Source organism: Mastigoproctus giganteus, chromosome 3, assembly GCF_048544385.1.
Source record: "Mastigoproctus giganteus isolate SK-2022 chromosome 3, ASM4854438v1, whole genome shotgun sequence".
NCBI classification, from domain to species: Eukaryota; Metazoa; Arthropoda; class Arachnida; order Uropygi; family Thelyphonidae; genus Mastigoproctus; species Mastigoproctus giganteus.
The window spans coordinates 251643898-251659076 of NC_143577.1; the positions used below are offsets into that span (position 1 = coordinate 251643898).

Genomic DNA, 15179 nt, shown 5'->3' on the forward strand with positions numbered 1-15179 from the left:
CAGCCTTTTTCACTCAAAACTTAGTTTTTATTTCTCAATGACAATTTCTTTGCCACTAAAATTTTGTGAACACTGAAGGCAGTGGTGAGCATATTACAAATAAAGTGACACTCTCCACTTACTTTCCCACTATGCGCACACAGTAGGAAAGTAAGTTTACCATAGTGTGTAGTGTCATCATATTTTTGGATTTTACCAACAGTACTTTCAAACATTTTAAAACATAGACACCTGTGGGAAGGAATAATATGAAATGTTGCAATGTAACAGGCTCCATAGTTCGTTAGTTCAAATTGTCCTGCAGACTATTGATTGGACTTCTAATATTTCAAATTACTTCTGCTATTCAAATTAAAATTAATAATCAACTAAACTTGAACTTATTATGAAGTTTGTATATTTCAAATTATAAAATTCTGACTGATTTCAGCATCCCAAGCATGTATTACTAAAAGAAACCTAAGTGCTCTGGAAAATAATGTAAAGCCTGGGTTATCTTCTGAATCAGGAAACACCAAACCCCACATCCAAATAATTCTTGTATCTCCTACTTCTTTACAGCAAAATGTTTGTCATTTCTGAGCATTAACCCTATCACAAGTGAGCCTGTGATATTGAGTTTTCTTCATTGAAGTTTGGAAATTTGCTCTTATTTTGACCTGCCCAACATTAGAGAGTAAAAATATTTTTAAAAAAACTTTTTTTTTTTTTTTTTTTTTGTTTATTAATATCCTCTACACAATTTGTCACTTGATTCAATTCTGGATCTGGAGTCCAAAGAATTTCAGATTTTGTAAACCTAAATTGGGTATAAATGAAGCCATATAAGAGGTGGATGGTAGAAAAAAAAAATTTGATATTATATCCCTGAACATAGCAAACCATTTGACATTGCTCCATGTGAATGGTTGTTGTATAAGCTAGAGTCTATTGGGGACACAAGCTATATTTTGAGGTGGATTGGAGAGATGGCTTAAAGGACAGAAGGCAGAGGTTGTTCTAAATGATCATTCTTCAGAGTGGACCACGATTATAAATGGAGTACTTCAAGATACAGGGCTAATACCACTTTTGTTTCTCATCTTCTTGAATAAAGGGCATAGAAGATTCTTGTTGGGTGCCAAAACTTTTTTTTTTTTTTTTGAGACCCTGTCATTAGTATTATTAGTTCAATGTAAGAATGCATTACACCAGTTTGCTGCATGCATGCTATACTTTTGGTATGATGTAGAAATTTGCAGATGATATAGGCGTCTCCGTAGCCAGGTGGGAAGGAGCAGCAGTGCATAGCACACGCTTCTTGATTAGACTGGGGTTCGAGCCTGTCACCACCAAATATGAAGGATGTGGAAAGGTCAGGGAATGACCACCGCATATCCCCGGAGCAATATGGCCTTAGTTGCTAATGCTCCAAAAAAAACCAAAACAACAACAACAGCAGCAGATGATATAAAATTCAGGTGGGGTGATTAACAACAAAAGTCGGGCTGAATTTCTGCAAAATAATAATTTGCAGACTTCATACACGATTGAAGAAATATCAGTTATGTTTTAAAAACACCTTCAATAAATGAATATATTGTAATGAGTCCTCAAAAAAAAATGTCATCCTGGGATTCCAACTTTGCACCATGCTGTAAACTTCAGACTATGCTGGTTTAATCTTAAATATTACTGGAACAACCTGACAACTATGGGAAAATTAAAAGTGTTAAATTAAATGAAATATGTTTAGTCAAATTTGTGCTAAGTGTTGATAATCTAAAGTCATCAATCTGTTAGAGAAAATAGAGAAAATACTGATACATTACCCAAATAATTTACCTACAATATGTTATATGTTTCTAACAGTTGACAACTAAAGAATATACACAGCACGATAGCTGTATAATAAACCAAAAAGTAGTTTTTATTTGTCAATTTAAAATATATTAATTATTCATAATAAAAATTAGTATACTTATAAATGCTGACCTTTTTATTTAACTACAGGCACAAGGTGATGGTCAAGTATCATCTAAATTTGAGACTGCCTTTCCTATAGCCGCACTAATAATTGGAATGTGGGCTAAATTTCCAGAGATTGGAAACTTAATTATTGCAAATTTTTACATAAAATGTCCATATTTGGCTCCATTTTACCATCCTGAAGAAGATAATCAATCACAAGAGGATTATTACAAGTGAGTGAAATTATTATTATCTAAAAATTCAGTTTGTATGTAGTTTTCTGTTAAAATAATTTTGAAACAAATTAAAATAGCAAGCCTTTTAACATTGTTTTTTAAAGGTTAAAACAATACATTCACACATCTGGACTGGAGATGTGTGAATGTATCCCCAATTCACAAAGAGGTATCAAAGAGTGATAGTACCTAAAGTAAGGCAGACTTTAGGGTAATTACATGAGCAATTACAGACCTGTTAGCTTAACTTCTGTTCCAGGGAAAATAATGGAGTCACTGGTTAAAGAAGTGATGCAGGACCATCTAGATAGGAGTACAGTTATATGTCAGTCACATCATGTGTTCTTTAAGGGGAGATCTTGTCTGACCAATTTGATTGGATACTATGATGCAGTGACAAAGGAACTGGATGTAAAAAATAATTTTGACATCATTTACTTAGCTTTCAGAAAAGCTTTTGATACTGTTGCACATAAATGGCTGCTATAACAATATGACATTGGTGATGGGTTATTGCTGTGGATAAAGGGATGGTTGAGAGGAAGTTCAATGGGCACTGCTCTTTTTCGACTAATGTTATCAGTAGAATTGCCCTGGGTTCAGTGCTGGGCCCGGCCCACTGTTGTCTTCTCTATTTATTAATGATATTGATGAAGGTATAATAGGCTTAATGTCTAAGTTTCCAGTTGATACAAAGGTTGGAAAGGTAGTTAATGACAGTAAAAGTATGCTGCTGCAACAAGGTCTAGGAAAATTAGTTAGATTTGCTGAAAAATCAAGATTACAGTTTAACATTGACAGATGCAAAGTACTTCATATGGATAGCAGCAATCCTAGATTAACATTCATACTGTGTGGTACTACAGTCAGGGTAGTGGAAAATGAAAAGGAAATTTGCTGAGCATTGCAGACAGGCTGCCAGGACAGCTCATGTGTTTTTATCAGTGATATACAACAATTTTGCTAGCAGAACAAGGCAGCCATTATCTCATTGTATAAGGCATTGGTCAGGCCATATCTTGAGTACTGCATACAAGTCTGGAGGTCTCACTGTATAACCATGCTTTCTTGCATCATTTGCACTATTAATACTAATACTGTTTTTTCTGATAAAATTAGTCTTTCATATGCCTGAGTTTTCAATCACTGCACTCTGAATAAAAATAAATAAATAAACACTAAAAAAAAACTATGTTATCAGTTATTTGCAACATTTTAGTAATGTTGCTAAAGTTAATGGGTAAGCATCTGTCACTATATCATACAGAAGAAAGTAATGATTCAAACGTAGCTGTAATCATGCTAGAAGCATGCTTCGTGTAGGCTTGTAATGTAGTTCTGACTCAAGAGAAACGACTACTTTCAAATATCCCATCACTACGTTTCAGCTTTGTTGCTCTGTGCTACTTGAATTTCTAGTTCTATTGTTGTTTTCCACCTCATTGGTAAATGTAACAGGACAATTGGCAGAAACCTTATTTTCTTGTTTCTTACACATAAATGAGTTGTAATATCATTTGATATCTATCCTGTTTTTTGATAATTCTGCAATGATGGAAATTGTCGTTATCTTTTAGTTTTATATAGAGTTCAGTCCTTGATGACAACAAGGACCGAAGCAAGCTTTCACAATGAAAGATTGTGAGAATTTAAGTAGGATTAAAGGGTTTTCACCTTTAGTTTTGAACTGTAGTTAATAAATTGTATACCTACTGCACATTATATTTACATTTCAAGATGCAAAAAAAGCACAATAATTAATATTAATAAGTTAGACAAACCTATATAGGGTCAAACTGCAATATTTTAATCCACAGTAGTTTTAGAGGAAATTTTTTATAGTTATGATGTAGAACTGTATTAAGGAAAATACCACTTGGAATTAATGGAATACTGATAGAAACACTTAAGTTTGGGAAATGCATGGATATGGGAACTAACAGAAATATGTATACAGATATGTAAGAAAGGACAGTGGCCCCAGGGTTTATACTAATACGATTCTGGTTGAGAAGAAAAATAATACAGTGAAATGCCAAGATTTCTGAATAGTTAATGTGATATTATGTGAGCAGAAGGGGTGTTGAGAATATTGAACAGAACATTAAAGGGAAGAATGTAGAAAATAATACAGTGAGAATGAAAACAATGTGGAGTCTGAAATGGGAGGGAAACAAGGAATGCAATAGGAATGGTAAGAATTTTGATGGAAAGAAGTATTGGGATTAATAAAAAAATTTGTGTTTATTTTGTGGAGTTAGAAAAGGCATTTGATACAGTAAATTGGAAAAAGTTTATTGGAGATACTGGAGGATATGGAAATTGATTGGAGAGATAGAATATTGGTAGAGGAACTCTCTTAGGATCAAAGGGTAATGTCAAAATTTGTGTAGCAAAGTTGTCTCTTCCCAGCATTGTTCAATGTGTATGTACAGGTAATAATAGTAAGAAGGATGAAAATTTTGAATAAAAATAGAGATGGAGGATGATATGTGAAGATAAGGGATAAAGCTGTACAGACAATGAGATTTGCAGATTTTGTTGGAAGACTTAAAGAATGTGGAATGAGAATAACTTTTCATGAAACTAAAAATGTTAAGAAGGCATGAAAAGCATATAACTAGTAAAATGATGGATAAGATTATATTAAAATTTGATAAATACAAATATCTTGGCAGTCTACTAACAAGTGACTGACGTAGTTGTCAGGAAATAAGAACAATTGCAATGGATAAGAATAAAAGAGAAGAAAGAGAAGTAACGGATTATAGGGAGAATGACTATTTAGTTAAAAAAGTTTTTGTTAAATATTTTGTATAGAGTGGCATGCTTTATGAGACTGAAACATGGACAATAAGGAGGTTATGAGAAGAACTGAAACTTTTCTGGCATGGGGGCAGAAGGTTTGAAGAAGTGAAATCTTGTATCAGCCAAAGAAAACCCAAAAAACTGTCTATGTGACCTGTATCCCTCTTATCATACTCTTTACATTGCCAGAGAGTACTTGTCCAGTTTCACCTTAAACCAGTATCTTCAGGTTTAAGGAGCAACTGAATCATCAACCTCGACCAGAATCTGACCTGTTCAGATACTGGTCAGATTGTTCAGAATCTGACCTGTGTTTGTGTGCACTTTTTAACTCAAAATTGCTTCATAAATCAGGTCCTGAAGTTATGCCAAATCTTCATGGATCACCCTGTATGTGTATCATTTGCTTCAGTTTGATCAAACTTCAGATAATTTCAGGATCAGAATTTCAGATAATATTCAGTTTCTCTTGCATAAAGTTCATATTGTCACAAATCATTCATAAAGATAAAATGGGCTGCTATTAAACACAATTAATAGGTAGTCACCTGTGCATTCCTGTAGAAGTTCCAAGATAATCTATATACATAGACATAATTTGTTGATGTTGCAGTGAAACAACCTTAAGTATATGTATATAAGTTCACAGCCCTTTCAGGCTTCATATGAAAATATATATGTATGTATGTGCATATTTGAAAAAGGATTAAGCTTAACTCACCATGTTATTGACACTACTTGCTTTTAACGGTAGTTCTAGATTACATTTTATTAGAAAGGAATAAAGATATATGTCATGCAGGCCACGGGTTAATAACATAGCTTAATTATATGAGTAGTTAACATTAAGAAAGAAAACATATTACACAGGTTAACAAGTATTTTTTATCGAAAAAAATATATATCCAGACTAGATAGATTTTTGGATGCTGATTCCAAATTTTCCATTGGTCCACCTCCAGAATGTCTTGTTTTGTGATGAGCCCAGTTACATGATGGGACTGATTATGCCACTCGCATACCTATTCAGCCTACATCAGTGTAATTATTATTTATTATTATTGTTTATACATTCATATTTATGTGATTCTCTGAATATATATATATATTTATAATTATTGATAAAAAAAGTAAAGAAAGAAAGTTAAAACGACAATAACTGTAACTAATATGTAAATAATATTTATGAGTCAAAGCAGTTGCAAGCAATCATGCAATACACCCATAATGTCTATAATATTAAGGATAATATAAAGAACCATTAGAATAAGCAAATCAATCCAATAATAATACCATCAGGTACCTAAGAAAACGCAAAAAAAAAAAAAAAAAAATTATTATCGCTTTTTACCGACAATCTAGATGACTTCAACTGGAGCCAACCACCCAGAATGAAGGCAAAAAACGACAAGAGGTTCTCTGTTTCTGTGATGATCAATATATGCTAAGTAATTTAAATCTAAACCAAATATAAACCAGTATAGGCCGAATGTAAATCGAATATAAATAAATCGAAAGATGATAATAAAATTTAGAAATATTAGAATCAAAGGTAAGAAATATAAGTAAAATATAAATGTAAGCATATATTAATCATCGTTGACCCAACAGAGAATGTAATTTAATGATTAAAATAAGATTAAATATGTAATACATACTACATATTGACCGTATCTAGGACATAAAGTAATAGTCGTCAAAATAATATGTGGTGCCCCTATGTGATGGATACGGTAAAAATAAATAATTAAATTAACGCATAGATAAACATGCAGATAGTAAGAAGAAGAAGAAAAACTAAAGGAGTAAGAATAATAGAACCTGAACTCCACAAAGGCGAAAAATAGTGGTATAGATAAGAAATAGTTTCTCCTACGTCCTCGGATTGCCCTAATAATTTCGGAGAAATAAAAATAAAGAGTGTAGGACAGTTTAAAAACATTACAAGATATAAGTTGTGGCTCGGGTATGCCCGGGATTGCAAACCCGTTCCTATAGTAGGACCCTGAGCTGAATTTGCATGTTATCTCAGCGTGAAGTTAAGTAAATTTAAATGAATTTAACTATATATTAAAAAAAAAAAAAAAAAAAAAAAAATGATACACTGTAATTTGCAAGCCGGTGGGTACAAGTTTTCTACGCCATAAGACACCAAGAATGCAAAGTGTGTCCTATTTACATATATACATGGCACTAAATATAACGATTATATTGACATTATATTAAAACAATAGGTTCAGAAAACAAATTTTTGAAATTAATTATGTTTATCGCTTTCCTGAAATGATATTTCAGGTAAGTGATAGGGAAATTATTATTGATCAACCTGCCGTACAACGCTGTTAAGCCCGCTGAACAATTTTTATTACTATTGCAGATATAAGCAATCCTTAGACATTGCGATAAAATTATATTAGCATGCACTGATTTTGATATATTAGATCTCCAGTTTGTAAGGCTGACTATGTTAAAATTAAATGCATCTCTTTTATTATATATGTTTACGTCTATATTATTATTATGGAATATTTCTGTATGAAGATCCAGATAATTTGCTATAGTATCGGAACTATTAGTTTTTTCCAATACAAGTTCTACTGGATATAATTTACTGTAATCCTGGACAAAATGTGGACAATTAAAAACACATTTATCACCTACGTATCTATATATAAGTAGGTTATCTTGGAATTCTCTTTCTGTATAATATAGATAAAGGTTTGCAATTATGCTTGATGCTGGACTTCCCATAGGGGTGCCAGTCACTTGTAAGTATAACGATGTTCCGTCATATACATAATTATTAAAGATGCATAATTTTATTAGAGAATCCCAATAGGTTAAATCAACCTTTATAGCATTTTTATTTTCTAAATATAGTTTCTGGAGGACAACTTTTAAGTTATCAAGATTAATGCTCGTAAATAGACTGTTAAAGTCAAATGTTTGTATTTGATGAATATTGTTATTTTTTAGAGTATTTATAATAGGTAAGTTATTATTTATTATAATAGTTTTATTTAAGTTATTTAATATAATTTTAAGTAACTTTTCTAACGTTTTTCCCGGAAATTTAGCATAACTATCTCTACATGATGTTATGAATCTAAAAGCAATCGGTGTTTTATGAAATTTGGGTATGCCATATATAAATGGATATTTTAGGTTATTATACTTTAACTTTAATTTTTTATGCAATGCAATTAATTTTTTGATTATTATATTAGAGGAAGATGTTATCTGTTTATATGTATGGCTAGACTGTAGTTCATTTTTTAAAATTTCTATATAATATGATTTACATATGATTGCATAATTGCAAGCAGCTTTGTCAACGGGAGTAATTACAAAATGTTCATGTATATCTTTGAGCTGCCTATTTATTAATTTGGTATTATATAGATTATCCTGTATGAATTTCAATTGATTATATTTGCTAGATATGATATTAAGCATTGTAAATAACCACATGTGGTATGCTTCAACCGGTATGTTATGGTTGTATGCTGATCTTATGCAGTATTTAAGTAAATCTAGATATAACAATTTTTTAAAGTTAGATTTATTAATAGGTAAATTAGGTCGAAATTTAAAACCCAGTGATAAAATATCTCTAAGTTCGGGATATGGGATTATATCTAAATTGCCGGTTATAATGTGATTATGGTTAGGATCCACGTATCTATGAAATGAAGGTTTGTGGCAAACACATGTATCCTGTCCGATGTTAATATTGTGAAGGTTTGTAGCTATTGTTTTATAGTTACACGCTTTAAGACCAAATGGTCTAGAATATCTAAATCTGATATTAATATGTGAGTTATTAATAGGCAGCAAGTCATTACGTAAATTAATAGTTTTATGTATATCTAAATCATCCATTAATTTATTTTGAAAGTATAAGATGAGGACAGAGTTTTCCAGCTACTTGCTAACATTCAAAATATGAAATCTGAATTTGACAATGTCTGATATGATGTGCATAAGATGAGAAGATGCAAAGACGTAATCATTGGTTTTTCTATTTAGAGCTTTGAGTACACTAAGTTTAATACTGAAAAGTGTTATGTATTTTACTAATATTTATAGGATCCGTGTCCCACATTTTGAATAAATCTATGAAGTCTCCTAGATGTTCTCGGTTGCTTTTATATGTGTTGGATTTACTATATTTCCTATTGCGATTATATTTACGAAGTTTGGCAATTTGAAACATATTATAAACGCAAATATCTTTTAAATTATTCGTCATATATTTTTGATTAAATTTATTATTTAGACCATATGGATGTAGTCTCCATGTAGTGGTTTTGCCACTTGTCACTCATTTGGAGAGGTGTGGGTTCATTTCCCACTGAGAAATTTCTAAAGTTCTCTTCAGTCAAGTCTGTAGTTAGCCAGTCCCAGACAGATGGTGTAAGGTTTTCCTCCATAAGGTATTCTTGCTTTTTCAACACACATCATGCAAATCTGCCTGTGAGCACACACACACACACACACACACACACACACACACACACACACACACACACACACACACACACACACACACACACACACACACACACACACACATCTACATATGTAATACACTTATACAGATATAATTTATGCTTGGGAACCATTAACAAAATTTATTATTTTCTGTTCCATTTTGATGCCAAGAACATTCTATTTTTCAGTGATTGCATTTAATGACTATTCTAGAAATAAGATAATTTCTACTTTTACTGCTATTAGTTAATTTAAAAGTACTAGTAACCCATTTCATGCACCTTCTGACCCAACAGGGTGCAAAGTCAAAGGATTTTGCACATGCAACATGATGTGGATGTAAGTTTATACTGTGCATTTCATTTATCAAGGATCAATGCAGATTTTAGGTAGTCCAGTGCCTTGGAGCAAAAACTTCACAGTACACTCTCATTCAGAGTGTGAATGAGAGTGTACTGTGCACTTGTCTTTGCCCCCCCCTTCTCCTCTTTTGTATTCAGTGTTGATTAAAATCTTATTTGTTAAAAAATTTTAATGTAAATTAAACAGTCTCTCTGAGTACAAAACCACTTTATTTTATCATTTTTATTTTAACTAATAATCGCTAACAATTTACTTTACACGAAAATATATGTGAATATTTTTCATCATTAATGCGGGGACTTGTTACTGTTGGGCATGAAAATCATTCAGCATTGGCAAGGTGAAATTTACCTGGTTGCAGTGACATAATTTTTGCATGTCCCCAAAAAGTTACAAAGCACTAGAGCAACTGTGTGCTAGAGTCCCAAACTAACTAAATTCAGAATTAAATGCTGCGCTTAACAGTAGATAAGCAGACACAGAGATCATCTTCCATATGTTGCAGTTTTGCAATAAGTATTTTTGTGGCTAGAAATTGGTATCAAAATAATCCAAAGCTTCTCTAGATATTGGAGGATATTCTTCATCCAGAGATAGCCAAATTGGAAATAGAGAAAGATCATGAAATTTCATGATCTTTCTCTTTAAACATTTAAACATTGTATCACAAGATAATTTGATAAGGTCTTCCATTTTCACAAGACTGCATTTGGAATCATTATTGAAGAAGACTGTAGAAAAGTCATACAAGTGTAATCAATCATTCATATCATTTGCAGATATAGAGAGAAAAATAACTGATCAAAGCATATTTCAGAGCATATTTTTTATGTGGTATTAGACAAAGGAAATCAGATTCTTTGTCTAATTTTTTTTTCTTTACCAAAAACTTATGTAGCAGATACAGTGAAGAATTACATTTGAGCATTACTGTTGGCACAAACTCACAATTCTGCTATAACTGTAGGAAGCTCACTAATAATCCTAAATGTATGTATATTTTAATAGCAACACAAATATTTCATAGCAAAAATAACTTCAGGAACAAACCCACTACTATCTCTAGGAAATACAGCAAGAACCACCTGTGATCTCCAGTATTAACTATTCCAAATTATATTCAACAGTGCACTGTATTCAGTTATGCCAATCATTGGCTGTGAGAGTAAGAGCAATACATCAGCAAAACTTGGTATTAATGCTGAATCTTAAATATTTGTGCCACACTCATTTGGAATGTCTGCTCTCAAATGAAATACAATTTTATCATTGCACACAATTAAAAAAAATATATATATATCTATAACAAACATGAAACCGACCAATGATAATGCAGTGAACTAGCAATGTTTTTTTAAGCATGTGTTCTTGTGTTGTTTGAAACTTAATTTTTCAATGAACACTGAACCAAAACGTTTTAGTGCTTTTTCAGTAAAAACTGCACAAATACCACACTTTCAAAATAAAGTTACATTAAGCTATTTTTCAGTAGTAGACACTATCTTTTCTTCAACTTTTTTTTAGCCAAAACACAAAATGCTACCTCACTAAGGGTTTATACTGGTTGACACTTCCTACTTGGTGTGTTCATACTCTAGTACAACCACAGTCAGAGGAGTTTATAACCAATCATTACCATATTTAGCGGTCACAGGGAACTAAACTCATATGCTTGTGCTACCACATTTCCATACTGTCCACTAGTCTCTATTGGGCCATTCTTTCATTTTGCCTGTTTTTTCAACAGAAATTAAAGAAAACTTCCTTCTTTGATATAGGTTGATATTCAACTGCATGGATAGTGTTTGAAAAGCACAAAAGAACTAAAAAAATTGCCAGGCTCTACTCAACCACTCATGTCTTGTACGGTTAAAAGTCAACCATTGAATTTCAGTTTTACATTACGTTTTGCATTAAAATAATTTTGCTTTATTTTGTTTTTTCCAGATCTCTAGGATATCAGTATTCAGGTGGTGTTATTGAAAAACAGGACAAATTCCTTAAGAGAATGAGTGGTATCATGAGGCTTTATGCTGCAATCATTCAGAGCGATCTCCCACCAGGATTCAAATTTCCCCATCCTCATGGTTTGTGTTATGGCTGGAGATGGCTAGCAAGGATTTTAAATCTGGAGCCAAGACCTGATATCACAGCTACATTATTATATGATTTCCTTAATGTAGCTGGATATTCAATGCAAAAAACCTATGGAAATCAGTTTGTGAAACTCCTGCATGCATTATGTAAAGACTTTTTCCCCAAAATAAAACAAACCACTACTGGCGGACCTGTATCCAGATTGGAAGATTTTCTTCAACGGACTTTAAAAAATGGAAGAATTTCACCTCCCCATGGAGTTTTAGGACCACAGTTTTGGAATACATTCAGATAACATCTGAAATGTTTTCTAAAACTTCAAATTGAAAAATTTCTATTCTTTCTCATGGACTGCGACATCCCGTTGAGAAATATGTAAATAAATATTGTATATATGAAATCTTAATATCTTGTTGTAATGATCATTGCATGACTTTTATCGATGGTACAGTATTCCATTTGATGAATAGCAATAAGAATAATTCAAGAATTCTTTAATTCTTGCAGTTGAAACAACTTCTTTAGAAGTTTTCCTAATGATATTCAGCACTTTTTAATCATGTAGTTTTAATTCTTACCATCACAGTAAACACTCAAAACAGGAATATTCTGCAGATTTATCTGTAAATGGCATCAAAGAATATAGAGCTACAAAATTCAGTATCTGATTATTCTTACCAGATGAGGTAAGAATGGTGCTGTACTACGAAAGATGTAATAAATTACAGAATGCTTGTGTGGTGTACCTTATATGTAAATTAATATTTAGCAAGTTAAAAAACAAAAATTTTATACGGTAAACCCTCACTAATTTTGGACTGCCTGCTAATGTGCATGTATTTTATTAATAATATTTTAGGGCAGGAAAATTTCAATCTAAAATTTAAACTATGACATTGGTGTATTTTCATCTTTACTGCTTAGTGAATATTTTAGACAAACCAAAGTAACCTCTCATATTGTGAAATCCTTCACAACTTGACCTACTTATACCTTAAATAAGTAACACTTCCCCATTACAGATCTCTAGATCTATAATGGGGAGGTGTTACTTATTTTGAAGACTACTTTTACATATTTGCAATTGCATAGCACTACTCAGACGTCACTGTTTCTAAGCTGTTTGGCTTCTCATCCCTAATCAGATATAAGCAGTGACAACCCAGTTATTATTTATTCACACAGTATGAGAGATGCCAGAAGATGTGCTGCTTAAAATAATAATATTTTAGGGCAGAAAGCTTCAAACTTTGTAAAATACAAATTGATATTAGTGCATTAGTAATGATGCAACTCCCCATTTGGTTACATTAATGGCCATGTTCTCTATTACTTTTTGAAAGATTTGAAGTCCAATAACACCTCAAGTCAACACTCTTCCTAACATCACTCTCTTTCCAAGCCAGGTTTTTCAGATACCCCAAATGCCAGAAATCTGGGAAATGCTTTTATACAGTGAACTGGGGAAAAATTAGTACAAACAAGTTGCATTAGAAGTAATGGTTACATTTCGATTTTACCTTGCAGTGAGGTGAAAGCAATGGTTATGTTATGTTATGTTATGTTATGTTATGTTATGTTATGTTATTTGGTTTTTAGGAGCATTAGCAACTAAGGCCATATTGCTCCGGGATATGCGGTGGTCATTCCCTGGCCTTTCCGCATCCTCCATATTTGGTGGTGACGGGCTCGAACCCCGGTCTAATCAAGAAGAGTGTGCTATGCACTGCTGCTCCTTCCCACCTGGCTACGGAGGCGCCAAAAGCAATGGTAATCAGCCTATTGCCAGACTCACTGCAACGTGGCTAGTGAAACTATCGATCACTGCAGTAATCCTTCCCTTCAAGTCGTTTGCATCTGTGGCAGTAGCCATCTGATGTAAACAGGAGGCATTGTTGTTTGGTCATAACATACAGCAGACTCTCAATTTACCGGGATCAGATTAACTGGACAGTTCAGACTCCAAATTAAAAAAAAAAAAAAAAAAATCAACCATAAATCATCAAATTCAAATAATAACTAGAATAGGTATAAACAGATGTTTTGCAAGTCGTAAATAAGCAACAAGAGGCGCCGTTATAAGTGGTCATTGGGAGATAATGTACCCATTATCTTGCAACCCCTGCTATCTTCACACCTGGCGCTCAAAAAAAAAATGTTTAGTTTGTTTTAGTCTTAAATTTTATAGGTGAAAACCTCACCTTTTTAGTAGGACTGTTAATCCTTCAACACTCAATCGCGAACGATTATAATATGAACTTACCCCTCATGCATAGTCATAAATAAATCAAGTTAAAATAGCCATTAATTAAAATAATCATGCCTTCGACTCATATCATGTCAAGGGAATCAGAAAGAATTACGTAAAGATGGCAGCCACCAACCTCCAAAAACCAACCAACCAATATCACAAGCCATCATAAGAATTGAAAAACAATTGTCGCAAAATTCTAAAAACGATGAAACAAATAAATTAATTCACACGTAAATTAAACTTTAAAACCGTTTTTTAACTTCTTTTAAGAGACCAACATTCGGTTTGCTACCGTGTTCACAAGAAGTAGAAAAGTGGTTCGCGACTGATATCCCCCCATTTTATATAAAATTAACCACACCTGACATGAGATTATTTATATAAACCAAAGTATTTGGTACTAGAGAGCTATTACGTGCTCGATAATTCCTATATTCTATTATTATGAATCAACAGGGCTTACCTTTATTTTTTGATATAGGAAGCTTCTTTTCCAACTCTCCTTGTCCAACTCGCTAATAATTCATGGGGAAGGCGATATCAATTTTGCAAAACATTGTCATAAAGTTAGATTTTGGAGGTCTAAACGGGTCTAATAATTAAGGATCGATTTTTCTTTTTGGTCCTGTGGCTGGAATTTTGAGTTAAATTTAGGGGTCTAATAATTGGGTGAGGGGCGGGGTTAGGGGTTGGGGGTTATTCTCTACATTCCTTAAGTTGGACTAGAACGTTTCGGGGCATCATGTTCACAGGAAGAGAGTTACTCACAATTAATCCGAAACTTTTTTTCTTTCCTTATGTTGTAGTATTTGTTCTTCACGCATGCGTATAAGTGACCAATCGTCGGACAATAGGAATGGCCTACGGATATTGATTGAAGTTTCATGTAGTTTCATCTCTAAGGTTTCTGCAATGAGTAGTTTGTAGTAGTTGTATTGAATATTTATAATTTTTGTTTCAGTAAAGCTGAATGTATG

General features: G+C 32.6%; 1 protein-coding gene across 1 annotated transcript in view; it reads left to right on the forward strand.

The window, feature by feature from the left end:
- Window positions 1–12243, forward strand: part of LOC150089029 (uncharacterized) — a 127758-nt gene extending 115515 nt beyond the window's left edge. The window contains exons 10-11 of the mRNA XM_090370385.1: window positions 1993–2183; window positions 11799–12243. Of these exons, the coding sequence (XP_090226511.1) occupies window positions 1993–2183; window positions 11799–12243 (636 nt within the window). The remainder of the gene's footprint in view (window positions 1–1992; window positions 2184–11798) is intronic.
- The last annotated feature ends 2936 nt before the right edge of the window (window positions 12244–15179 follow it).